A 14,227-nucleotide genomic window follows, 5' to 3' on the forward strand; every position below is an offset into this window, starting at 1 on the left:
ACCTTACTCTGATTGCTGTTTTTTTGTAATTCATTCATACAGGAAAAGTTCCAAAACTAACTCGATGTACTTTAGTATTGACTACTTTGTGTCTAATTAGACTCTGGGAAAACCTCTGACATTTTATTTTTGCTACATGGGATAATACTGGTTATTGTATTAAATGGAAAAAAATAAGCAAAAGCCCTTTTCTGTAGGGTTATCATAATGGTACTCCTTCTCGTACATTGATTTTTTCCAAGATAGGTCAAAGGAAGTGAATATTGTTTTTTGTGGTGTTGTTTTTGTTTGGTTTTTTTAAGATAAATAATTCCTAATTTTTCTTTGTCAATAAATGTTTGTGCTGATCATTAATCTATAAATTATCTGTAGATCATATTGTCTCTAATTTATAGAAAAATATTACCTTGTGATGCATTTTGTTTATATCCAGATGGCCTATGTTGTCTTGCTAAGCCTGTTGTAGAGTCTAACATGTTTCTGGTTGAATGACCTTAGTTCAGAAGAACTAATTGATATTCTTTAGAGAACGCGAGAGGAACAGTTCCCTCTTTGCTCTTTTTAGTGTTTTCACATGTACCTTCAAGTAGCCTGTCTATAAGCCATGCAGCTGACTTCCTTTATCTTCAACTTGAATATCTTCAACTTTCTTACTATATTCACCCTGAAACTTGTTTATAAACCATTTAAATTTTGTTCCTTTATTTTAAAACAGTTTCAGATAACAATAAGGAAGAAACTTCTGAAATACATGACAGTACAGAAAATGAGCATTCTGTCTAGCAATTAGTGGCCTCTTGGTAACTGACCCTATATCTTTTTCCTGTATCTGGTACAATAGAAGTTAAGTCGGTTCCGTTGATTCCTTTACAAACTAGTTTGCATTTTGTGAAGTACAGTCAGTGAATACAGTAATATTCAAAGACATATCACTTTTGTTTTTCAGGTTTTCTTTAGTTTGTAAGCATAATTTCTAGTGCTATGGAATTGATACCATGGATCATCACAATAAAAATGATTGGTTCAGGAATACTTTATAAACTGCATTTTTAAAACTTCTGCTTTAAAAATATTTTTTAGTCCTCCTTCCAGTTTTTCTGACACTGTTCTTTATCTGGTAATTTAAGAGTAAATCCCAGTTGAATTATGTTGCCACATTATGTCTTCAAAAGGGCATAAAGTCAGTACACATGCTTCAGTAATATCTGGTTGTTTTACTCTTATGTTTCCAGTTGGCAATTTGAAATTATGGCTTCAACTGAACTTTAAATATGTGATAATAGCATGTGTTTCTAATAAGGGCCAGCACCATTTTGTTCAGATAGTGTGAATGGTTGTCACTCATATATGACAAATGCACCTTCATCTGCTTCTTTGATGGCCCCCTAAAAACCATACCCTCAAATCAGACCGATGAAATTAGCTGCTGTGTAAATTGTGTGTCTGAGTGGTTCATTATCTAATCACCGTCAGAACCACAGTGATAAAGTAGATTGAAACAGGGAAAAGGTCTGCCACATGATTTCAGGCCTTTTTTCTAAATCCTGTTTCCCTTGGAAACCCTAATAATGTGGTTCAGAACTTCAAGATTCTTTGTTTAGAACTTCATATCAGGTTTTTTTTAATACACAAAACTTGTGACCAGTGAGAGTGCTGGGATAAGATTTGCCCCTCCATTTTTTTCACTGTTATCATGTGCTTTAAAATATCTAAATATTTTAAATTGGGCCACCTGTTTACTGCTAATGGCTAAGATATTAATCTAATGGCTCCAATTTTCAGAAAAGTGCAGACTAGAGGACCTGATAAATCTTTATATATATTTTTAACTCTTATGTTTCTAATACATTGTTGTGAATGTTACTTTTTTTTTCAGTTTTGCCTTAATGCTTAAGTGATCTTCTTTTCTAGGGGTTTAGATTCCATCCAGGAAGAGCACACACCAGCTACTGAAACTTCCTTAGCCTGACGAAGGGTTTTTGAACCTGAAAGCTTGCTTAATAAATATTCTCCAACTATTTGGGTTGGTCTAATAAAAGATATCAAATTCACCCAAGGAACCTTGTCTACCTTCTTTTCTAGGGGCATTTGAAGATGATGATATCACTCACATTGAAGGAAGTGTAGATCCTGTTCGTGACATTGAAATAATACACGATGAACTTAGGCTTAAAGATGAGGAAATGATCCTGCCAATTATTGACAAACTAGAAAAAGTAGCTGTGAGAGGAGGAGACAAGAAATTAAAACCTGAATATGTAAGTAAATAGTGTGCTATCAGGTATCTTGTTTATTAATTTGTACTTTGATGTAACAGTGTGTTTTCTTTTGTGTTCACCTACATTTTTTGAACATGACTAATATCTCCAAGTGGATTTTAAAGTGACTGCTGATCCACTTGTAAAAATCATTAGAATGGGCTATTGTAGTTTCTGTTAATTACTTAGGGCCACATTGATAAAGTTAATGAAAGTTCTATAATTTGCTCCTATTAGTTAATCTCCAACATAGTGATGTTGAGCTCCATCTGTAATGTCTTGCCTGTGCTTGAAAGCTAATTTGGAGTATGGTGGAGTATGAATTTTAAGTGCAGTAGCTATTTCTTGATAACTCTGTATGGATACTTTTATTCCTGAATAGCTCCATTTGTAGGAATCCCTAATATATACTGTAGATGCTACAAATTTTGGTATCAACTAAAAATAATTTTTTGGCTGTCTTGATATATTGAACTTAGAAGTGTGACTCAGCTTTTGTGCTCTCTTAAGGAATGTGAAAAAGAATTGCTAGTTGAAATTAGTCATACATTTAGAATAATCGTGCAGAAAGCAATTTAAATAGGTTAACTGCAAGTATTCTAGTGGGTTGAATTATTTTTCTTTTATAGATTGGATATATGTCACTTCCATATGAACATCAAAAAGATGTTTATCTGTATTTATCCACCACTTATTATTTGAAGATTGTTACATTTTACAGCGGTGATCCTAGCATGTTACTTTTTATTATGAACAAAACATTAATATATTGAAGCATATTTTGGAATCATAATAAGCAAATCAAAAAAAGGATATATGTGCTTAACAGCAGCTGTCAGAGCTGCAAAAAAACCCCAAACTCTCATGGTTTCTGAAATGACAGGAGATGAGGAGGAACATTATGGTATCAAATTTTGTGAGCATTTCCCCTGGGGGGGAGGGTAGGGGGTGTGCATGGAATTAGTATTGGTAAATATATCATATCTGTTTCTAGTTAGTAATGGGTTAGGGACAGGAGAAAACAACTAAAATGTTCTAGCTTCTGGAGCCAGAAGAGGAAAAAGCAAGAAAACCTCATGTATCCTGCCGACAGTCAAACAAGCAATTAATTTTTGGCCTTGGATGATATTTCTCAAAGAAAAGTGATATGAAGGCCCCCCTCTATATGTAAATGTATCACACAATTACTGGGTTAATTGAGCAATTAACTTAGATCAGCTACACCTGCAAATTAACTATCACACCATAAAAAAGTCCAACCAAAATGTGCAATAACTTTTATAGCCAGTTTCTATCCAGCTTTAATTTGCGTGGGTGGCTGGGTCTCCCACTGTAACTGCGAGTCCAACAGCTGAGGGGGCTTTCAGCCTCAGCAGTGCCCCACAACTGCCAGGATAGAGAATACTGCAGCTTGATGGGACTTTCCCTCCCAGCAGTACCCCACAGGTATAGGACTCTTGGTACTAGCAGTGTCCAATAGCTGCTGGGACTGAGAGTCCTGCAGCTGTGGACTTTGGGTCCTAGCAGTGCCGTGAGACACTGCCAGGACCCAAAGTCTGCAGCTGCAGGCAGTCCTTGACTTGTAGCGTTTTGAGTTATAACATTTTGCACTTATAGTGTTTATAAATTGACACCCCGTTTCAACTTTCTGACAATAGTTTTGCCTTTATGATGCTTGATCCGACGCCACACCAGCGAACAAATTCGCTGCATCACCCATCTCCCTGGAGAACATTTGTCCGAACTTCCTTGGACAGTTTTTCTTTAAGAAAGCAGACACCACTCCAGAAAAGCCTGCAGTCAAGACTCCTGAGAAGACTCCAGCCAAGAACCCTTCAAAAAGTCCAGCCAAGAGCCCTTCAAAAAGTCCAGCAAAATCACCGCAAAGAAGTCCTTCCAAATCCACATGATTGCTATTTACAATATAAATACATTAATGTATCTATATTACTCATCAATAATTGATTGAGTACAAAATTCTGGGTTATTTTTGGTGAAAATACGGTATCGGGCCTTGATTCAGGAACCAATCCCCCATTGTAACATTGTTCCTATGGGAAAATGGGTTCTGAGTTACGAGGTTTCGACTTAAGATGTAGTTTTCAGGAACCAATTGTGTCCTAAGTCAGAGGACTGCCTGTATAGAACTCTCAGTCCTGGCAGCTTTGGGGTGCTGCCATAGCTGTGAGTCCTTATCAGCTAGGGGTTCACAACTGCTGGAGCTTTCTACTTGCCAGTGCAGGGAGAGCCTACGATGGCAATTCCAGGTTCTCCCTGTACTGGCAATAAGGCATGATAGGCTCTGATGCTGGATCCTACAATTTCACATCCTGCTGTGCAAATGTGGATTGTGCGGATCATGCATCCGATCTTATCACACCTTTACCTGAATATCTAGAGGGGCCCTGACATGAATAACATTTATTTTTTGTTTCCTGTCTTATCTCCATATTAAGCTGAGGGTAGCTTTATTGGTAAGCTGTATTGGGCATTTGGATTATTTGTGTGATATTATGTTACCAACTGCATCAGATAAAAGAAATACTTCCTTTCTTGATGGAAGCATTGGACCACCAGTGAACCCTTTGAAGGCTTACTTATAGTGTAAACACTTGCTTGAGACAGGTTTGTGTTAAAATCCTAACTGATTTAATTCAGTCTAAACTTGCTTAGTAATATATGCAGTGTTATTGACCTTAATGTCAAATGAAGTCATCCTGGCCTAAATGGCTCCATAGTTAGTGTTTTCCACTGTTATGCTACAGATTCTCAACTGGCATCCAGATGGCTTGTCATTGCCACCTGTAAATAGGATACCATTCTCCTTGGAGGAATTGACCTGACTTATTAACCATTGTAAAATTCAGCCTGTTGCTTTTGTTGCTTTACACCAAAAGCCTAAAGTCTGTTGCTGAGTCAGAAGCTGAGATTTGCTTCTGCTATAAACTGCCAAAACCAAAATGTTTAGTCTAGGTCTTAGGGTGGTCTTATTTTCTTTCCTTACTTTGCTCAGAATTGCCCTTATGAATGTAGCGGGAATATTCTTGTCCATTTTCTTGAGCATGCTAGTATGAACCTGTGTAGAGTATCATGGGTCACCACATCTTGTGCATCTCCTGTATTAAGACTGAGGAAATGTTTACTACCAGCTGTATGCCTCTCTATCCTGTTGCATAAAACTGAGAAACCTCTAAACAGAATGACTGATGTCTGCCATGTACAGTTAACAGGTACTCCAGTAAGAGAATACCATTATTCTGTTTCATGATAGAGTTGCTCATATTTTTATAGCTAAATTAATTTCGCTCCTAATTAAACTTACAAAACTTCAAACAAATAAGCCTCAAATCTAAGAAAGTAATGAGTTAAAATATTAAATCCAGATATGAAATTTATAAAGGGATTTAAAGAGGATTTTGGTTCATAATAAGCCTGTAATATGCAGAGCACACACCTCTGTACGTGCAATATAAATTATAGATTCCTGTAATAAGTAAATACATTGTTGTGAACAAAAGCAAAAAGACCTTTTCCATTTTTTAAACCCTGATTATTCACCAATTTACTCCTGATCAGCCTTATAGACCAGTCACCAGAAAAGATAGATAGTGAGGATCTGCAAATCTCAAGGCAAAACAGTAGGACTGGTGATATGGTTAGGACTGTAACTTCTTTTTCCTTTCCTAGATGCTAAAGAGGGATGGTCCTGGTCATACATTCACCAGGTTATGATGAACTTCAGTTTTTATCCTTTAACATGTTCTGTGTATTGAAGAGCATGTAGACCCTTTGCATGTGCTCAGTGTACAAAAAATTTGGGCACAATGACCGACTTATTTCTCCCTTAACTGGAGTGACAAGGAGCTGGGCTGGGGAAATGTAAAGAAAAAAGCTGAAGTAGATCAACCCACAAGGTCAACCTGCCTCGTGACTTGCACATATTATTGATAGGGTAAATTATCTTTTATTTGTCAACTACAAATTAAAACAGTATATTGGGTGTTTATTTGTTTTTTCTGTACATTCCTAGTTTGTTCCATCTTTGAATTGTCCGTTTCCATGTGATGTGGGAGGAAAGGTCCCTATGGAAGATAATGTGTAATGTTGTCACCATGTGGATTATATGGCTTTGTAAATGCTACAGTGTCCTGGCTCTCCTGTTTGGGTATACAAAACTGTACTAACATTTCTTATTAAGAATAGGTTTTAAAACTGGCTATATGTATAAGAAGGGAAATGTTTGATTGCAACTTTCATTTCATTATCTGCAATTGTGAATCTCCCATCCTTTCGAGAAGTGAATCATGCAACAGAAAGTAGGCCAGGTAGGCTTATTTGACTTTTCAGTTATATCTTTTATAGATATTTCCATTTTTTCAGGGGAATGGATCCAAAATTTAAGAGAAAACAAAATGGCTTTAGCAGTTACTTTAACTGGTGGTATTCTGTAAAGTTCTGGTCTCTCCCTCCTTCCCATTCCTGTTTTTATCCAGTGAGGCCACCTCTTTCAGAGAAATTCAAAGGATTTTCTCTACGTTTAATTTTCCCAAGAGAACAGGTGGATTGAAAAAAAATTTGAATGACTACAGTTCAATCAAATATAAATACTCACTTATTCTACCTTCATTTCCTTTACCTTGTGCTCTCCTTCCCTCTGAACAAAAAGATGTGTAACTACAATAATATCTTCCTCACTTTTCTTTCTCTTCTTTTCTAAAGTGCTTTGAGATCTATTGATGAAAAGACCTGAAAAGTTAAGGAAAGAAGAGGAGGAGGACATGGAAGAAAAGAAATAAAATTTAGAAATAGCATTCATGCTTAAGGGCAAGCATATTTTCCCATTGATATTTAATCTAATAATAATGTACTAAAAGTTTGCTACTTAAATTAAAAAAAAATTCTGCCTATGATCTTTGTGCAAACTTTTGACATCAATGGGAGTTCACTTTGGGTTGAAGAGAGAGTATAAAACTGATTTGTGGTCCATAGTTGAAAGTAGAATTTGTCTTTTCTGTGGATGTGAGTAGGACTTCCCTGCTTTGCAAAATCCTGTCTATTGTGGTGGTGGCCTTTTTTGGATAGAAACTTTAAATCTCCAAACACTTGAAAAAAATAATGCCTGACAGATGAGAAAGGGCAGGTACGATGAACCACAGTATATCCAACTGCCTACACATTAATCTATATAATCTAAACTCTCCCATTTTAAACCATTTCTCATCTCAAAATCCAGATTGATTACAGTTGGTAGGTTCAGCTTCTGTGTAGTGAGCTAGTTTTGATGTTGAATAAGGTGTTAACTGTTCTTGAAGTCTCTTTGGAAAATGATTTCTTGATCGCCTGTCAACAGAAAAAGTAGCCAACTTCTGTTATGGAGACATCAGTGAAATCATTTTGAAGTCCTGCTTAAAAATCAGTGGTGTATCGTAGCCCAAGATCAGCATCACATAATTTGGTATGGATTTGGAACAGGTTCCTTTTACATACATTTTTGTGTTCTCTCTGTATCCTTACAATTATACTCGTGCAGTTTTCCAGGGAAACTGTGTTCTTTCTGAATCGGTCTCTTTTTAGTTGTTGAAGTTAAAAACTTCCAAATGTGAGTGGTGATATTTTCATGCACGCTGTCTGTCATACACTTTTGTATTTGCGTGTATCAAGTATTTTAGGAATCATTTCAAAAGCATTTCAGGTAATTCTGGTTGAAGTTTCACCAGTTAATTTGTTTTGTAAACGGCATCATATAGACGTATTGGAGAGAAATCAAGTAATTATCCAGTACGAGAGATGTCACAGTGTGTCATTTTCGGGAAAGAAATCTTGGAATAAACTCTTTATTAAGCGCATCAACTTCTTCCACTTCCATTTTTTAAAATTGGCTCTCTATAAATATGTGAATTTAGTGTTTAAGATTGTTGTTTCTGGAGAAAAAAGGCTCCTATATATTTATAATAGGTACAGGAGAATCTGTGTTATTTCTCATGCTACCCTACCAGTGTGCCTTCGCTCTTTATCATGTAGATGACATTCAAAGGATCTGTGTCTCATTTAATTCTTGGTGTTTTTGCTGAACTGCCAAGAGTCCAAAATAAATACCTGTGGCAATGGAATTAATGTATGCATTTTATCAGTAGAATGTAACTAGTTCTGTTTGTACAGGTTTATGATTTAGTGGTGGAAAGGCAGTGACATTAAGTTAGTATCAGTATCTGATAGATTTGAATTCCTTCACCTCTATCTGAGCCATCTATACTCCCAGGATATAGTTTAGCATCTTTACAATAAAATGAAAACTTGAACGTCATTTTTTGAAATAAAAGAAAATCCATTGAAGCTTTGAAGAAAGCAGCTGAAGATCTTTTAAATCAGCATTGTTGATTGACATGAGTGACAGGGTAAATGTATAAACATCAAGAAATATAGGCTACATGGCTTTGGATGAATCTACATTTCTACTCTTTGACTTACTTATTCTGTAATAAACAAATTTGTCCCAAAGCCTCAGATGATTAAAAATTCTATAATAATCTAGATAATTAAAATTTAGATAATAAAAACAATCTATCTGCATTGTGATGTATTATTTTAGGTTGTCCGCTGTAAATTATAGAATCAGAGAAAAATATGGCTCCAAGAGACCCCTGGAGGTCATCTGGTCCAACCCCCACCCCCCTCAAAGCAGGATCATTCCTATCTAAATTAGCACAGCCAAGTGTATACCTAATTTGTACTTAAACCCAGCCAGGGACAGGGATTCCACACTATCTCAAGGTAACCTGTTCTAAAACATGACCACCTTCTGACTTAGAAAGTTCTTCCTAGTATCTAACTTCAGTCTCTTTTGTTTCAGGCCACTCTTTTGTTTGAGGCCACTCCTTTCCCAGTGTTCTTTTCCCCTCTGGACACAGAGAAGAGAGGATTGTCATTTTCTTTATAATACCCTGTTTTGTATTTGAAGACCTCTATATTGACCTTTTTTTGTTACTTTCCCCTCAGTTGCTTTTTTGCCAGACTAAACAACCCCAGCTCTTCCCATCGTCCTTATGCCATGTTCTCTAGACCATGTTCTCGACAACCTCGACTTGTAAGATATTGGCATGACCAGAGGCGGATGGCAGGGGAACCACGAGGGGCCTGATCCTTGTTGTGGCAGTGCAGCCCCACCGTTCACCTTGAGGGGCACATGCCAAGCAAAATGCCTTCTCATGCTACACTCTGCCCCTCTGCTGCTGTTTGCCTACCCCTGCTCTAGACTTTTGATAATTTCAGTTGCTTTCTATTGGACTCTTTGGAATTTATCTATTTCTTTCCTGAAGTGTGATGCCCAAAACTGGATACAGTACACCAGATGAGGCCCCACTATTGTTAAATAGAGCAAAAGAATCACTTCCTATCACTTGCATAGGATGTTTAATACATCTCAGTATTCTGTTAGTTTGGTTTACAGAAATATTACACAGACTCATATTTATGTACTCTAACCCCTAGGTCCTTTTCTGAAGTACTGGAGCCTGACTGCTGCTCTTTTTGAATTTGTACATTTGATCATTCCAGTCCAAGTACAGTATTTGCAGGGTTGTTGGTTGCATCTGTGGTGGTCTAAGGACATAGGCACACAAGGTTCTTTGGGTAGATGTGATATCTTTTATTAGACCAACTAAAGTAGTTGGAAAAAAGTTCTTTGCAAGCTTTTGGGCATGAACACCCTTCTTCAGGCATTGGGAGACTCTGCAAGCCATTAACAAAGCTAACTGGACCCAGGACAGGCACCTGGGGAACTTCACTTGATACCTCCTCCCACTTTGACTAGATATGAACTTTTTTCTCTTTACCAAAATAAACTCAATCCAAACAGGGTGATGAACATTTCTTCCCATAATACTCTGAAAAACGGAATGTTTCTGATCTCTAACCTCATATGCTTTCCATGGTTTCCATTGATGGATCAAAAAAAATGTCTATGACAGAAGTTGTCAGTTAGAATTTTCAGAAGTTTCTTCATTGTTTTCCATACTTAATTTCTATTCATTCCTTTAGTCTTATTTTGTTGGCTTAGTTCTTCCCACTCAAGAAGGTGGGGGGGAAGACCGAAAGCTGGGGAAAGTCTTGTATGTACTTTATTAACATACTTTTTGCCAATAGCTTTTCTTTTGTAATTAGTAGCTTAAGCAGTAAATCATAGGGCTTCAAGAAAATATTTCTATTACAGATGCATGTAATTATGCCTTAAAATCTTTAGTGGACTGTTTACTTTACTTAATGTGATTATTTAGAGGAAATTAGAGTTCTTTCTAAGGAACACTTCGAAATTTACCAGAAAAATATTTGTGACAGATGTTTGTAAATGATTTGGTGTTAATGCTTTGGGTCGAGTGCATATTGTAACTTCCTTTGCTGTATCAGTGTGCATACAGAAGTTTGCTTAACTAGCCTGTGCCAAGGCTAATTTTTCCTATTAAAACTTATTTATGACTTTTGCAAAGAATCTTGGTTAAGAGTATGTTTAAATATGAAAGGATTTTTTGGTGCTGTCTTTTACTGAACCAACTGCTTGGTTGGGATAAAGTTAGACAAGCTTTCAAATGCAAGGCATTCTTTATTTAGTGTTTTTTAAGTTGTGGATTTTCCATTTTAAGTGGTAGATTTCAATTTCTGTGTTCTGGTAGTGTAGGAGATATGTAGCCACGATGGTCTAAGAATTATGCAATGAGCAATAATTTTTTTTTTTGTGATCTCTTTTAGCCAGTTAGTCCAGAATAACATAAAACATAACCTTTATTTCAGGGAAGTTTTAAGTTCTGTGTTATCCAAGAGATCAAATCAGATGATTATAATTGGTCTTTTTGCCTTAACGTGAATTTTTATGAATGTTGATATCTGACTGCCCTGTTAGCTAGTTATACCAGAATTAATCTTTTTATGAATAGATGGACACCCATTCTGGAATGAGAATACCGTATCCTTTTCTCGATTAATCTACTTCAAAAGTGAATTAACCTAATTAGGAAAAGGTATTCCTATTCTGGATGAAACATCTTCACCCATAGAGTTACTCTAAAATAATTCCATGGGCAGACAAGCCCTAGGATGAGTAAGACTTCTTTAGAAAGGAGGGGTATGATTTCATTTTGTTTGGTTTTCTCCCAGTGAAGTTTGTCTGTATCCTGAATTTTAGGGAATGTTAGTACTGAAAATATCTATCTATCAATGTATAGCTTTCCTTTTCACATAATGCATCTGCCTTTTCCTTTGAAAAGCTACAGGCATAGTTAACACAAATGTATTTCCGTAACTGCAGACTTCTCCAGGACTCACAGGGTTTGTCTACACTGAAGAATTTTTGGAGTCAACACAAATGGAGCCACCTTGGATGCTTTATAATGTTTTAACTGATGTATTTAATGGTACTGTAATTGTTTTGGGTCTCAGTGCTCGTACAGGTGCTGCCTTGTACCAGTTCTCTTGTTTACAGTTGAATGGAAGAATTGATGGCACTGGTATGGACACCTCCCATTGCAGTCCCACAATTCTTTTTGCTCACCCTTAAATGATAGCTCTGCATCTGGCTGCTCACCCCCCTGGGGTGAGCACTTACTAAAAAAGGGGGCTGCTGGGGGTACACCTATTAAAAAAGGTTGAAAACCCCTGTCATAGAGCATAAGATTTCCTTAAATTTAATTCTCATTTCAGTCTAATAGCTGTGAGTATAACTCTTAGAAAAATGTCTAATCTTGAACTGAGCTTTCAAAACATGGAGAATCCTCTGTACTCCTAAGTAGCTTCTTTTAAAATTTAGATACTTTTACTGTTTAAAAATATGTGCCTTGTTCCTCATCTGAATTGGTATTGCTTCAGCTTCCAGTCATTGAGTTTTTGCTGTTTATTATGTATGTACAACTATATAGTCTGTTATCAGACTAGCTTCTTGAGTCTCTCACTATGAAGCATGTTTCTGAATCCTTTAATCATTCTCATGGCTCTTCTCTGAACCCTCTTTAGTTCTTTAGTCTTCTTCTTGCAGAGTTGATACCACAATTGGACATACTGTTCCAGTAATGGCCACAACAGTGCCAAATACAGCAATAATAAAACCTCTTTATTCCTACTTAATATTCTCCTGTTTATACATTGAAAGATCACAGTCTGTTTGGTCTGTGGAGTGTGGAAACTCATGTTCAACTGATTATCTACTCTGACCCAAAGATGGAGTTCCCTATAATGTAATTATGGTATATCCTTTATTTTTATTTTTGTCTTCAGATGTATGGCATTATCAAAGCACATTTTATTTGCCTGTGCCTCAGTGATTCTTAACCAGTATGCTGCAAGATCATTTTAAAGATGTTGCAGGATGATGCCCAATATATACACAAACATAATTCACCATATACGATTCACAAGATTAAACCTGTAGATTTGAAGTAGGAATCCAGTGTCAAAAGCATTCTGACCTGCTTTGGTCTTTCTGAGTTCTTTGCAACAGAAGAATTGCCCTATTACCTTTATGTGGTCAAAAAACAAGTGAAAGCCAACTGCTGGCATTTTCCAAGGGATGCCCTGAGTCTAAAAAGGTTGAGAACCACTGGGCCAGCTTAACTAACAATCTATATCACTATGTACCAGTGAAAAATCTTCATTATTTATCATTTCCCCAGTAAGTGTGCCATCAAACTTTCAATGGTTATGTTTCTCTTCCTGAGCTCTTACAAACTCTATCTGCAGACTGTGGAAGGACTGCATTTAGACTTTTAAATATCTAGTGAATAATCTTTACAACTACCAACTTACCTTTTTATTAAAAATAAAAACTTAAATTCTGTAGAAATTAATGACATGCCCTTCCAGTTTAGAACAGAAAGCTTCTGATTTACTTTGTGCTAGGTAGGCAAGTAAATTTTTCAAACCTTGGTTATATTTAGTCCTTGATGCTGTACAGAATATTTGGCACAGTGACATATTACTACTTTCATTCACCCAAAGTATTTAATAGCCTTTAATGAGTAAGTACATATTTTTCTTCTTCCCTGTATCAGTATCTGAAATTCCCTGAGCTAGTAAACATAACTTGACTGTATTTATTTGTTGTCCTCTAAACTGCCAGGATTTACTGGGTTCACCCTTAGTCCTACAAAGGTAAAAGACTCCAGAGGTCAGTCCTGAAGGGCACCATCACAAGTCAAAGAGACAAATGGACAATCATTAGTTTGTCAAATATGGTTGGCTACATAAGTTGTCAAAAATATGTTCAGAAAGTGTTGCCAAAAATTGTCATATTATTTGACTTTTTCATGGTAGTTGTTGTATTTCCTCTTACTTTGCTGTATGTGGGCAGTGTTGACTTTTAGCATTTCTGACCCAGACAAGAAATGAGTGTATGTTCATTGTTAAGCAGGCAGAAACAGGTCATTTCTCTGGTGAAAGAATGACATCAAAGTAAAGAATGGGATTGACCATTCCTGATGTAACAAGTCAGATCATCTCTTTGTATTTCAGTTTAGGCCAGTGCTAACACCTAGGTTGATGATTAGATATTTGTAAATGAATGATTTGTGAATGAATGAATCTCAGTCACATAAGGTAACAGGTAAATTAACATTCTTTTTCTTAAGCCTAAATAGAAGCAGCAAATAAAACTAGACAACAAATAATATAAAATTTTAAATAAAACATGAAAATATCTTGTTTGTTTGCTTTTTTTACTTGTTTGTTTTATTTTACCCCAGAACACTGAGGCAGCTGCTGCATGAGAAATATGCAGCAGTAGTTGCCTTTGTTCTTATTGTCATTCGTGAATCAAATCAGGTCTCATTTAAGTCTGACTCTGGCATGGATGTCAGCAAACCTTAGTTCATCTCCTCTTCTTTAATTTTTCAGGCTACCTGTTTTAAATTCTACCGACAAACTGTCTCAGGATTGCAGTAGAGAAAAAAAATATTTTTCTGGTTTAGAGGAGTTACTTCCAAATTCTT

At 36.3% G+C, this 14,227-nt stretch overlaps 1 protein-coding gene across 1 annotated transcript in view; it reads left to right on the forward strand.

The window, feature by feature from the left end:
- OLA1 (Obg like ATPase 1) overlaps positions 1-14,227 on the forward strand; it is a 180,541-nt gene that overhangs the window by 97,369 nt on the left and 68,945 nt on the right. The window contains exon 5 of the mRNA XM_006275540.4: positions 2,083-2,258. Within this exon, the coding sequence (XP_006275602.1) occupies positions 2,083-2,258 (176 nt within the window). The remainder of the gene's footprint in view (positions 1-2,082; positions 2,259-14,227) is intronic.

The sequence above is a fragment of the Alligator mississippiensis genome, chromosome 4, assembly GCF_030867095.1.
Source record: "Alligator mississippiensis isolate rAllMis1 chromosome 4, rAllMis1, whole genome shotgun sequence".
In the NCBI taxonomy this organism is placed as follows: domain Eukaryota; kingdom Metazoa; phylum Chordata; order Crocodylia; family Alligatoridae; genus Alligator; species Alligator mississippiensis.